This window comes from Annulohypoxylon truncatum, assembly GCF_022578515.1.
Source record: "Annulohypoxylon truncatum strain CBS 140777 unplaced genomic scaffold F4807scaffold_7, whole genome shotgun sequence".
NCBI classification, from domain to species: Eukaryota; Fungi; Ascomycota; class Sordariomycetes; order Xylariales; family Hypoxylaceae; genus Annulohypoxylon; species Annulohypoxylon truncatum.
This window is the reverse complement of record NW_025953793.1, coordinates 300,142-312,679: the sequence shown is the minus strand read 5'-3', so window position 1 is coordinate 312,679 and position 12,538 is coordinate 300,142. Positions and strand designations below refer to the sequence as shown.

Genomic DNA, 12,538 nt, shown 5'->3' with positions numbered 1-12,538 from the left:
TTTATCCGCAAAGGTGCAGCTTAGCTGGGAGTCTTGGTAGTCCACCAGTCCACCTGTCTTACCTTCGCCTTTGCTACCTACCTGGTAGCTAATTGTGCCCCAACCTTCCTTCATAACTACCTAGATACCTGGATACGGGTGCATCGTCGATCCATACGTCCACAGAGCGCAACTTTCCGAGTGGGACGAATACGCATTTCCTACCCGTAGGAATCCGTGGGAAACATTACTCACCTGCTATGGCCGCACAATCGAAACCTGCCCCGTTACCATCATGGGGTTATGCTGTAGCTGGTTCCACTGGAGCTGTCTTAGCTAACGCTCTGGTATATCCCCTAGATATGTAAGTCCGCCGCTTGCCGTGCGTTGTGCGTTGTGAAGCTGTTCTATTTGAGAATGCGCGGAATTGACACTGATGCTTTGTTTGGGTTTGTAGAGTAAAGACACGATTGCAAGTCCAGGTAAAACGGAAACCCGGAGAGACGAGCGAACATACCGATCCCCATTACGCCTCGACGTGGGACGCCATCACTAAGATTGCTGCCGAAGATGGAATCCAAGGATTATATGCGGGTATCAACGGCGCTCTGCTGGGAGTAGCCTCTACTAACTTCGCCTACTTCTATTGGTACTCGACCGTGCGGGAGCTCTATTTTAAGTCGCAAAAAGTGTCTGCGCCGCCATCTACGGCTGTCGAATTGATGCTTGGAGCTATAGCTGGTGCTGTAGCCCAACTGTGCACGATTCCCGTTGCCGTGGTCACGACGAGACAGCAGACGCAGAGCAAGGCGGATAGGAAAGGTCTGATAGATACGGCCCGTGAGGTTATCAACAGTGAGGATGGAGTATTCGGTCTCTGGAGGGGACTCAAAGCGAGCTTGGTGTTGGTTGTCAACCCAGCTATCACCTATGGTGCATACGAACGGCTAAAGGGCGCCTTGTTCCCCGGGAAGACTCGTCTGACTGCGGGAGAAGCTTTCCGTAAGTTCCACCACTTGTGATACGAAAGAATCGAACTGATCACCGCTCTTTAGTTCTTGGCGCCATGTCGAAAGCGTTGGCCACCATTGTCACGCAACCCCTTATAGTTGCTAAAGTCGGCTTGCAATCAAAGCCTCCGCCGCAGCGGCAGGGGAAACCATTCAAAGGATTCATCGAAGTCATGCAATTCATCGTCAAGCATGAAGGCTTATCGAGCCTCTTCAAGGGCATTGGCCCCCAGATCGCAAAGGGCTTTTTGGTGCAAGGTTTACTTATGATGACTAAAGAGCGGTAAGTTACAAGCTATTGTATCGAAAGCGGTGTTTATTTATTGACGTTCCCTTGCAGGATGGAATTCCTATTCATCCTACTATTTAGATACGTCCGGAAGCTCCGTTCGGAGCAGCTTGCTAAAGCGGCTGCACTAGCAGCGACTGCTGCTTCCAAGGCCAAGGCCGTTGTCCCTGTCACAACTAAATAATTTAGCTTAATAGAGGTCCACGGGTGTCTTATTAAAAGGGGAATTCACGGGATATCTTGGAATATATGAGCCTAGGGATAGACGTATGTATACGCTAGACAAGGGATGCTTCATTTATATTATCGTATTCGCTACAGGTTAGGAGTCTAGGCAAACATATGACAGGAATATAAGAATATTTGATCTTTTGATAATGGATCTTGCAGCAAATGTGAATAATAGTATGGATGATTTTGGTATAAATTTGGAGTTTACCATATATTGCATGTACTGCCACAGCGGAAAGAGAACGCCACAGTGCAACTAAATCCAGTGTGGTTTTGCCCGTGGCGGGCAGATGTTGCGATCAACTGTTAGCAAGTGGGAAGTGACTAGGAATTAGGTAGCCCCTCTTTCCCCGACCGCACCCTGCACACCTTGGCAATTTTCCACTGTGGCTTGACCCCTCGCTTAATTTTCTGCCCACAAGTGCTAATACCAAACCCACGAAAGGAACTTCTTACTTTTAACTGATAGCAACAACCTTCGTCGATTTCCGTGTCTCTCCAAACAAACCGACACCAACCTAGTCGCAATGGCGAGTACGTTATACAAATGATCCGACGTTGCTTAAAATGCCTATTTCTAACAGTTAATCTTAGAATCCAAGAACTCGTCGCAGCACAATCAGTCGCGCAAGGCTCACCGTAACGGGTACGTCAAATTCGAGCCGACGACTTTTCTAGCCGAAGCACCTGTCCCGCCTATCAAATCTTGACTAACGAATTGGCGACGTGTAGTATCAAGAAGCCCAAGACCAACCGTTATCCGTCTCTGAAGGGAACAGACCCCAAGTTCCGACGAAACCACAGACATGCCCTACACGGCACCATGAAAGCCATTGTACGCTACTCGATTGACCATAGACATACGGTCAATTTCTCGTAACGCACCGATGACAATTGCTAACTATTAATACAGAAAGAGTTCAAGGAGGGCAAGCGAGAGACGGCATAAAGTGGTTTACATCAAATTCCAAGACACGACATCGCGATTGCGCATCAGGGCAAAATTCGGGGACACTCAGGCATGATCATGGAGTCAAGGTTATGCATTTGCTGCTTGTATCCAGGCACGCTCTTCTACGGCGAAGATGAAGGGGTAACCAAATGAAGTTACGTTCGCCAAACCAGTCTCTTGTGTTTGTCCATTCCCTGCTTCGAACTAGTCTAGATCGCCCGTGATGAACAAAACAAACCCAACAACGGCATATGTGTGTACAGCTCTAGGCCATTCCCATGCCTATCTGCTGAAGGATGTTTCTTCTCGTGCCGAGAGTGATCTGCCCGTCTATTACCAAACACCCGTGCTTCGAGTTGCTCTAAGGCGAGGGTGCATGGAGGCTCGGCAACATTCCTAGTTGTCCTATTCTGTTCCTATTCTGTTCCTATTCTGTTCCTATTCTGTTCCTATTCTGTTCCTATTCTGTTCCTATTCTGTTCCTATTCTGTTCCTATTGGATCCATTATCCATTATCCTCCATCGTAGTTCGTCTTTCTAATAAGTCCAGTCGATATGTCAATTGCCATGCTTAGTCATACAACCACCTACCTAGGTAGATATGAGAGCCAGCATCATACGATTTAAATAGAACTCTGCTAATTTAGATCAACTTTGGGATGACGAGTAGGTTTAAGTATACGGTAGTTTCGTCTGCTGCAGAGGAGGAAATCAAAGGGCCACGAATCACGAGACGTGACATGTCTCAAAACTAACTAGCTGTTCGTTATAGATGATGCTACCGGATTTACTACAGGCGAGAACTTGGAAATAGTAGGCATGCACCGATGTATTTAGTACTGGGATTGTAAAGCGAATTGTATATATTACGTGTATCTCTAACTTTCGGTTCGAAATACCATTTTTCCGGCCAATCTTGATCGAAATAGATTGGGACACGGACGTGTTCCTGATGTGACTTGCGCCAGTTTGTTGCCGCTCTATGCTTCGCACTTCGCAACTCTTGAATGGATGGAGAGAAGTGTGGATGATCAATGCCCCAGTAGACGTTTAGGGTGTTTCGAGTTATTCTAGCCTCACTAACCCAAAATCGAGGTACCTGTACGGCCTGTACGACGCTAGAAATAGACAGAAATAGACCTTTCAGGGGCTTAGTTCCGAGCGCCCGCCCCCTAAAAGATTCGTCACAGCTCGCCAATGAACTGACCCTTTCCAAGTATCCACGTTGTACTGTACAACAACTGTCGCAGCATTTAGATTGAAGCTTAGCGCTGAGCCATCCAGATGCATGCGAGTCGTTGCTTCTGCTTCAAGGCTCAGACTGCGTGTGACTAATGAGGTTCTGAAATTCTAAAATCGAGGTACTTGTCAAGGAGAATTATTGGAGGTAACTACCCCGCGGAAACTGTAGGTGAAAGCTACTTTGCCCTAGAGCTACGTAAAAGTATTACCTGTCCATTTAAAAAGCCCTGGAGGTTACATGCACCAAAAGTCTCCTCTGCAGTCGCTGCAGCCTTTGTGTCCAAAGGCTGCCAGGGTCTTTCCGAAAGAGTTTACCGTTTCCACAGTCCAGGCTTTGTACCCGAGTCCCTTTTGCTCCATCTAGCCAATTCTCTAAGGCTTCGATATTTTTTCCTTCTCCTTCTCTTCCCCTTCACATCCTCCTCCTCAGCAGCTCGAGGATAATCCTGCAGCTGGTTCCTTTCTTTTTGGCCTTGGAGTACAAGTTGATCTGAGTGTTATTGTTGGTAAGTTTGCTTCAGATTTTCCCTCATACGTCCATGTTTCGTATCTCCGTCGCATTCGGCTTTTGTGGCTTGAGTCCTTCGACACAGCGACGGCTATTCATAGGGATTCAATGATAATCGCCCCCATTTGAATATGGTCAGAATTGACCTATATGTTCTTCCTGTTTGTCATGTTGTTAGGACAACCTCTACTCACTCACAGTTGACGTCCACATATTCTACATCTGTCTTACAAACCCATGTCCTTGTATTACTATCTTTCTATCGCACCCCTTTCGTCCCTGATTAATATGGCGGCTTGAAAAGAGCTTTTACCAGCGGTGCAATTCATACTGACTTTTTTTTTGCCTTCGCAGTCACCTATCTAATATTCTGCATTACCAATAATCACTTCTTCCCAACTGCCTCCTTTCAAAGACTCCTTTGAGGTCAGCAGGCTACTGCAGGAGTTCTCGAGAGAAAGAAAAGGTATTCTACCGTCGTTCTCTACCAGAGAGTTGAACTCGAGCCGTGCAAGTCGATCATAATACGATACTACGATTACGGAAAGCCAGTGCGCTACGCTTCCTTTTAAATTTATTCGTCGACAACCTGCCTCCCATCGGTCTATTCGTTCTAAAGGAGCCACAGTCTGACTACGCACTAATCCCCCGGTTGCTTTACCAGAGTATAGGTAGTGCTAGCATCGACATCGTTACTACAAAGACCTACATCACGACATTATAGCTACGATAGCTTCTACCAGTGACTCCCTAAAACATATCGTAAAGTAGTTTGGCCTCTATTGAGCGCAATATTGAACCTCTATCGAAGTTTTAGCATCTCAAGACAGTGTGTCGAGATCGCATGTTACGGACCCTCCACCGCCCCTCAAGTACTTTTTCGAAGGCTTTTTAAGCTGTTTTATCTGCACAGCCCCGCGACAGCACGATTATTTGCCTTTTGCATACCCTCAAGCCAACTCTCGACAATTATTTGCCGTTACATAAAATTACAGAGCGACAATCGAGCCAGCTTTTCTATCGTGTTGCTACCTGGAAAACTCGGAAATTCGAAAGTTACTCAATATGAATCGTAACAGTACTCCGGAGGCCTCGACCGCCTCGTCGCTACGTCCACCTTCTTCACGAACAGTTGGGACTAACAATCACCACCTCCGCGCATCTGCCGACATGGCTGCCCTTGCCGGACCCGCGACGTCGAACCGCATCCGTCCCTCTTCGGATTTCTACGGCCAGCAAGGACAGGGTCAAGGGGGTGCCGATTCAGACCCGCAGGACAAGGTGACCCAGCAGTGGATTGCCGACATTGACCAATATGAGACTACTCTAGAAGAAATGGCTGCTGCAACCCTGGACCAGGACTTTAAGGATGAACTTAGTGCTATAGAACAGTGGTTTCGAGTTTTGTCTGAAGCCGAACGTACTGCTGCTTTGTATGCTTTGCTTCAGCAGACTACTCAAGTGCAGATCCGTTTCTTTATCCAGGTTCTTCAGCAAATGGGAAAGAATCATCCCATGTCTGGTGTACTATCACCAGCCAATTTTGATAAAGGTATGCCCTCCAATGCTCCTTGGCCTGTATGTGACAACTAACGAGAATCATTGCCCGCAGATCCGATGTCAAACCGTCTAAGTGATGCTATGAACAAGTTAAATGTTGGATCGGCTAGGAACTCCCTTTCTCAGCCACAAGCATCGGCGAAGAGACACTCGGGCCTTGACCCGTCAACCATCAACGCTATGTTTCCCGATGCCGCGGCTGCTATTGCCACCGAGAAGGCTAAGTTTACCCAGCAGACTGGAAACCAACCTCCTTCAAACCGCAATAGCGCGGCTGTCGATGCGCGAAACCCCCTGGCTGCTCCAGCTATTTCTGCGCCGTCTGAAGGGCTTGATCCTAATGCGCAGAATCCTGCGTCGCCTTGGGGTAATGACCAAAACGCTTCGCGTCCTAAGTCGTCTTCAGGCCAGGCTCCGATGGGCCAATTTGTTCAACCGCCGCCTTCGGCCGGCCTAAGGTCACCCCGACCCCAATTAGGTGGTAATAATGGCATCCAGAACACCACGCTCAATGCCCCGGACAAGTCTGCTACTGACCTACCCCTGCTTTCGCCATACACTGCCGGAAGCGGGAACTGGGCTTCTATGGTGAACACTCCTATGGTTGCATCGTTTAATGGCGGCAATGGCACCCCCAACCAGGCCGACATGGTCGCCAATGCGACGGCCATGAAGCTCGCAGCTTTGTCTACCGTGAATAATCGTTTTGCCCTCGATGATGTGCGCAAGTATCGGAGAGCCCGGTCTAACGAGGCTCCTGGTCAAGGCCAGAATACACTTTCCGCTGGACCTCAGGCACACAACATCCCCGGCGCGAATATTGTTATGGTGAACGAACATGGGCAGGTGCTGAGCAGAGACCAAATGCTTGCATTGCAGAACCACGGTGCCATGGGTGGGTTCGCAGCTCATCGCTCTCGACCAAGTTCTCCCGGTATAGCAATGCAGGCAGGTTTTGGCCAGATTCCTTTTGCTTCTCCGCAGAACAACGGTTTCTTAAGTGCCTACGATGGCACACAGAATCCGCTCTTGAACAATGGACTTGGCGCGATCAACATGGGCCAGCTTGGCGTAGGCGTTCCTGAGGGTTACCTATCCGACCATTCCGATATGGTTCGTGGTCGATCCCCGCGTGGAAGACGTGGTACTTCGAAGCCTCCGGAGGATCCAACTGATCCAACTCTCCTCCAAGATATCCCGGCCTGGTTACGAAGCCTGAGGTTGCACAAGTACACGGATAATCTGAAGGACATGAAGTGGACGGAACTTGTCGAACTGGATGACAAGGCTCTAGAGGAGCGCGGTGTCAACGCCCTCGGAGCGCGTAGGAAGATGCTGAAGGTATTTGACCAGGTCAAAGGTAATAGCGCCCAACCCCAATTTCATTTGAAACGGTTGCTAACAGGCAGACAGAGGCCAAGGCAGACGGCAAGCTGGGCTAGCCACTGCAACCTAATAATGAATATATTAGCCCGGTGCCAGAGATCGAACAATTTGGAACTTGAAAAGGCTTGCGCATGGATCGTTCTGAAGATCCTCACTATCCGACAGGCTTCCTGGTAATTATGAACCGAGGATTTTCCTTGGCCGGGTAATTAATAACATAGTCTATCCGGGAAGGTCAGGGGAGACTTTGCTTTCTCATCCAGAAATAGGGATTTTGGAAAGTACATGAACCCAACTTGAGACATAGGATGGTTAGAAATAGTCATGAGATCGGAAGGCAGATGAGGTAGGCTAATGGTATGTAAGGTATACATGTATACAGATTCTAAAACGTGATCGTTCCATGAGAATGAAGCAATTGTGCTCCAACTGTTGACGACGTAATAAAACTGCCCAGTCCTCACAACTCGTAAGGACTCTTAAAGCCATAAAAGTGTACATGTAGTTGACCAATTACATAATATACTTAGGTACCTGCAAACTGCCGCCTTGGCGAACCGTTTGAATCAGTTCCTTATGCTTATTTATCGGATAGTTGCATTTATGGATTCGTGGATACACTGAGTTTTCACTTAACTGCAATTGCCACTTATAAACCAACTTCACTATCTCTATTTGTAAACTTACACATCCATCGTCCTTTTAACCTTCTTGTTTACGTACCAAACTCACTTCTTAAAAACAGCTCACGATGAATTAAGACAATCGGTGCTATTTCAATTCGCGCACACATAAATTCGGAATGATCACGATCAAAATCGCATCACTCGTATCCAGTGATTGGGGCTAGGTCTGGGTACGATAGATGAGCTGGATATAAGACATTGAGAAAGGTGCTCCTAGAGGGATTTCATAAGAAATCACGACGAAAATCACCAAGGGAAATTTTTTATTTGGCAATATTTCCTTTCACCATGAGCCATCCTTTTTCGTCTACGTTCGACGCTCTTCAGGCGCACTTCATTCAAAAGCCGGACAAGCAAGATGCGACGTCCACGCAGCCAGACAGGACAACCGTTCCTCCTATACGGGCACAAAATCCGATGCTCATCGATCAAGACACTTGTGCAAATAAGTCGGTAAGGCAGAACATGGATTCCAGTCTCACGTCAAGCGCCAGGACGCCCTTACCAAGCGTAACACCAAATTTTCAGGTCTCTCGGCCCGCCCAAAGAGTGTTACTCCCAAAACCGAACGGTTCGTTGATGCAACCGACTATGGCTCAAGGCTTCCAAAGTACCCCGAGAAATGGGTCATCAGCAATACCTCAAGCTCTTCCAGGTCACGACATTAGTTCGGAGTCATATAGTCAACCTGTAAAACTAGGGCCGCTAGCAATACACCCCCAGAATACACCTAGTACGCAAGGTTTAGTCTTTTCTCATACAAGTGCTTCAGCGGGCTCCTCAGTTCCTAATTTTCCCACGGAAGCCACTCGCAATAGTAAAGCTTCGTCTCAAGTCTCGGCATCTAGATTTGGCAGTTTATCAATCGATGAGACAAGTACAACAAATATCACAGAAGCACGGGCTAACCCGATGGATACCGCAACGGATGCACTTCTCGAACGTCAAAATGAGCTTAATTCGGAAAACCCCTTACCGAAGCTTCCTCCTCCGGTACGTGGGTTCGCAAAAAAGATACTGAATCTTGAAAATAAACCGCAACGCTCCCATGGCGGCCGCCAGAATACGAGGAAGCGCGGTCCTCGAAAGGCCGCTGAGCCAACAGGCGATATCAAGTATCGTCTTAACATGGCATCCAACGCATACATGGATGGGCGTATTGATGAAGCCATCGACTACGTACACGATGCTATTCGTATCAATGCTGAGACCTACCGCGCCTGGGTCCTTCTAGCGTCATTTTTACAAGAAAAGGGAGACCACCTGGGACATTATAGGGCGAAGTGGTTTGCTACGAATCTCCAACCACAGGTTATTGATGGGTGGCTTCAATGTGCAGAGTTGGCTATCGGACTTCGAGATGAATTTCCTGAGGACGAAGGTCTTACCGACGAAGCCATCCTTTCGTATTCTCAAGCCTTAAAGATTGACAGCAGCCACAGATCAGCACGTCACGGGAGAGCCGCGTTATCGCTTGAAATGGGACATTTAAGGAAGGCAGTTGGGGATTATACAACTTTACTCGGAAGTTGCGTCTTTGACATATATGCCTTACGGGGTCTCGCTGAAGGGTGCGTCCTACTTGCAGATACAGGCAAAGCCCGATGGTTAGATCAACCAAGAATAGCCATAGACTCATATCGTCGCTGCATCGCTCATTTCCGAGAGAACGGGCTTGACATGCGATATCCTTTCGACTGGCAAGATATCAAGATTTTTGTCGAACTTCTCGCATATGTCAAGCAATTCAAAAATGCCATACATGAATTAAGGTCACTCTCACGATGGCTCCTAACTCGTTCTGATGAGGTATTCTGGGATAGCCAGGATGATGACCGCGAATGGGACACGGATAACTTGAGACGGTTGGAATTAGTGCAGTTCCAAGAAGGAAAATATCCAGCATCATCGTACGGCAAAGGCCTTCCACTAGAAATGAGGACAAAGCTCGCTGCGTACCGTCTCAAGCTTGGCCAAGAGGATGAAGCTATGGTAAGATTCCCAGAGACCCGCCTGCTCGCCTCCCCTCTCCTCCTGCCCTTATATTACTTGATAGCCTGCTAACATACGCCAGCGTCATATAGAGTTCATTGATCCGGATCAACCTAATGGGACCGAGATACTCTCTGAGTGTCCGCATCTGTTACTTGAAGTTGCCTCAGCATTGTACGAAGCAGGCCGTTTACAAATGGCCCTGCGCTTTTACGAACCTCTCCGCGAGCCTGATCTCCTTGATACCGAGTCTCTCGTAAGAGCTGGACGATGCTATTTGAATATGGGGGACAAGAGACAGGCCGAAGAATGTTTCACTGCTGCTATTGACCAGGATGAAATAAACAGTGAGGCCTGTATCGATGCACGCTATGAATTGGCGAAGATGTATGAAGCGGCAAGAGAAGAGAAGGAAGCCTTCATCCTTGTGAACGAAGCTATCAGACTTCAGGAAGTTCGAGACCAAGCTCGCGAAGAGGCACTCGAAGCAGAACAAGACTTGGGAGAAGATAATGATGATGACCAAGTAGACGGCGATCTTGCACTTCCTGAACATCCGCTACTACCTGCTGGGAAAGAGGTAGCGCCAAAACCAAAGAGAGCCAAACGTCCACCTAAGCCCAAGGTTGAGAAGGTCAAATCAGCGCCGAAGGAACGAAAACCCAAAGCTCCGCCGAAGCCGGCGTCGCGACGTCGTAAGGTTTTTGCCCGAACCGAAGAAGTACAATTGGAGGAGAAGAAGAGAGCGAGCGAACTTGCCGAAGCATGGCAGGTTGTCCATGAATGTCGAGCTTCGTCCGAAGCCGATGCTAAGGGCCCTTCTACCAAATTCCTGTCCGCGGCCCGGGAGCTTGTCGATGACTTTAGATCATATAAAGAGTTCTACAGCTGGGATAAGTATTTGGCACACTTTAATATACATCAGGCTCGAGAAAAGGTCGAGGCGCAAAAGGGCAATCCCAACCTCATTGCGATGGCGCAACGACTCTCGCACAGTAAGTGTTTGTTGGTTATTTGCGAAAGGGAAATCCACTAATTCAATTACAGACCTGAACCCGGAGAACTCTGAAGGCGAGAAGCCAACTGAGCGAGTACCTGTTAGTTATCGAGGCGTCCCGTTTAATGAATGGCTCGATCTTTTCCTCGAGTATGCCATGGGCCTAGCTCAGACTGGGCGATTCCAGGACGCGTACAAAGTCTGCGAATCTGCACGAGACACTACGATATTCTCCAAGTCTAAAGAGGACATGTTCTTAATCCATGTGGCATGGGCTGGTAAGTTTCTGTCTCTTCCATAGATCTTATATGGGCACTGGCTAATCGTAACACAATACAGCTTGCGCATTGCGTGGTAGGGACGAAGAGACATGCGTTGCCTCTGCTCGTTGGATCATGAGGGAATATCAATATGACACAGAACCTTTCCGGATGTTCTCTGCCCTGTCGAGATTATGTCCATCCCCGGCATCGTGGTATGCATCTGGCCCCGTCCAGAAATATATGCTACGACAGATCAAACTTATGGATCATGCCATTAATGCGGCAGGAGCTGAAGTTAGCGGGGACGAGGATGGACCGCCCACTGGCAGGGTTTTCCCCGGTAAAGAATTAGACGTCACACTACTAATGCTCTACGGCAACATCCTGTTTATATCGAACAGCTTCACCTACGCTCTCAGTAAGTGATAATTTTTAGAGGAAATCTCTGCCTAGTATATGATTAATGTGCTAACGAGGCCATAGACTACTTCATGAGGGCTCATAGCTTGGATCCCTATAACACTATGGTCATTCTTAGCGTCGGCAACTGTTATGTCTATTATGCACTAAAGAGGCAAGCCGAGAATCGCCAATATCTCCTGACACAGGGATTCCACTTCCTACACCAGTACTACGAGTTAAAGCTGGCGTCACCAGATGCCGCGCAGAGGCAAGAAGCTCATTACAACCTCGCGCGGAGTTACCACGCCGTGGGAATTCCCCACCTGGCTACCGAATACTATCGGCGAGTTCTCCGAGAGGTGCCCGATGACTCCGAGAATGGGATCATGGGAAGAAATGATCTAAGTCGAGAGGCCGCATATAATATGGCGCAGATCTGCTGGACGGGCGGTGACGTGGACGCAGTCAAGGCTATCACTGACCAGTATCTGGTTCTGTAAACCGATCTGAGAGATGATGGCTCGTGCCAATTATGACAATATCGTACGCTACTTGGCTCTAGATCCAGATGATTGTAGTTGATAACTGTCAACTGGCCTATTTCCGGGCATCTGGTTCTTAGCAGCGGGAACAATCTTGTTCTCGCTTACCGCTAGCACAGGAACCTGAATCAATAACAAATGAAAAACAAGATCACTTCAGACTTTAACTGCAGACGGTTGTTATAGTTTTGTGTCCACTGTGCTGCGTTTTGTTATCGGTAAGATGGGTCGGTACAAAAATAGGGGTAATTGATCGCCGTTTTAAGACCTTCGCACATCATCATCATCGTTCCCCTAGTAATTGCTAAGAATTGAAGTGTAATTGATGCATGTTTGAGTAATGTTTCGGAGTTACCCAGTCCATGGTTACGATACCGCTATAGTGGTGATTATGACATCGAACTGACGACATGCCGGACCGTGCCTGTCAGCCCTATTCAGGTAGCCCTTACGAGGACATGGTGAATGACTAGGTAATACGCTAATTATAATGAACCGA

General features: G+C 48.0%; 4 protein-coding genes across 4 annotated transcripts; all 4 read left to right on the top strand.

Annotated features, from left to right (window-relative positions):
* Positions 1 to 239: 239 nt before the first annotated feature.
* On the top strand, positions 240 to 1,462 carry F4807DRAFT_457737 (mitochondrial carrier; the record flags this gene model as incomplete). The annotated part of the gene is made up of 4 exons (XM_048001084.1): positions 240 to 343; positions 437 to 981; positions 1,035 to 1,272; positions 1,330 to 1,462. The coding sequence occupies 4 exons, from the start codon at positions 240 to 242 to the stop codon at positions 1,460 to 1,462; spliced, it is 1,020 nt and encodes a 339-aa protein (XP_047856758.1).
* A 325-nt stretch (positions 1,463 to 1,787) lies between these two features.
* Positions 1,788 to 2,888, top strand: F4807DRAFT_415269 (ribosomal L29e protein family-domain-containing protein). Its single transcript, XM_047997027.1, has 5 exons — positions 1,788 to 1,844; positions 1,955 to 2,043; positions 2,104 to 2,155; positions 2,242 to 2,344; positions 2,423 to 2,888. The coding sequence occupies exons 2-5, from the start codon at positions 2,037 to 2,039 to the stop codon at positions 2,456 to 2,458; spliced, it is 198 nt and encodes a 65-aa protein (XP_047856757.1). The 5' UTR covers positions 1,788 to 1,844; positions 1,955 to 2,036; the 3' UTR covers positions 2,459 to 2,888.
* A 2,027-nt stretch (positions 2,889 to 4,915) lies between these two features.
* Positions 4,916 to 7,290, top strand: F4807DRAFT_363807 (protein VTS1). The gene is made up of 3 exons (XM_047995599.1): positions 4,916 to 5,763; positions 5,824 to 7,131; positions 7,185 to 7,290. The coding sequence occupies exons 1-3, from the start codon at positions 5,277 to 5,279 to the stop codon at positions 7,211 to 7,213; spliced, it is 1,824 nt and encodes a 607-aa protein (XP_047856756.1). The 5' UTR covers positions 4,916 to 5,276; the 3' UTR covers positions 7,214 to 7,290.
* A 361-nt stretch (positions 7,291 to 7,651) lies between these two features.
* F4807DRAFT_415266 (TPR-like protein) lies at positions 7,652 to 12,366 on the top strand. The gene is made up of 5 exons (XM_047997026.1): positions 7,652 to 9,835; positions 9,918 to 10,830; positions 10,883 to 11,110; positions 11,172 to 11,513; positions 11,579 to 12,366. Exons 1-5 carry the CDS (start codon positions 8,132 to 8,134, stop codon positions 11,995 to 11,997), a joined length of 3,606 nt encoding a protein of 1,201 aa, XP_047856755.1. The 5' UTR covers positions 7,652 to 8,131; the 3' UTR covers positions 11,998 to 12,366.
* Positions 12,367 to 12,538: the final 172 nt, after the last annotated feature.

Excerpts from the sequence above, each read along its gene's own strand:
- F4807DRAFT_415269 (XM_047997027.1), top strand. Across the intron at positions 2,156-2,241 it reads CGCAAGGCTCACCGTAACGG|TATCAAGAAGCCCAAGACCA; the intron begins GTACGTCAAATT and ends GGCGACGTGTAG. Across the intron at positions 2,345-2,422 it reads ACGGCACCATGAAAGCCATT|AAAGAGTTCAAGGAGGGCAA; the intron begins GTACGCTACTCG and ends CTATTAATACAG.
- F4807DRAFT_363807 (XM_047995599.1), top strand. The coding sequence starts at position 5,277 with ATGAATCGTAACAGTACTCCGGAGGCCTCGACCGCCTCGTCGCTACGT. Across the intron at positions 5,764-5,823 it reads ACCAGCCAATTTTGATAAAG|ATCCGATGTCAAACCGTCTA; the intron begins GTATGCCCTCCA and ends CATTGCCCGCAG. Across the intron at positions 7,132-7,184 it reads GGTATTTGACCAGGTCAAAG|AGGCCAAGGCAGACGGCAAG; the intron begins GTAATAGCGCCC and ends ACAGGCAGACAG.
- F4807DRAFT_415266 (XM_047997026.1), top strand. The coding sequence starts at position 8,132 with ATGAGCCATCCTTTTTCGTCTACGTTCGACGCTCTTCAGGCGCACTTC. Across the intron at positions 10,831-10,882 it reads GGCGCAACGACTCTCGCACA|ACCTGAACCCGGAGAACTCT; the intron begins GTAAGTGTTTGT and ends ATTCAATTACAG. Across the intron at positions 11,514-11,578 it reads CAGCTTCACCTACGCTCTCA|ACTACTTCATGAGGGCTCAT; the intron begins GTAAGTGATAAT and ends ACGAGGCCATAG.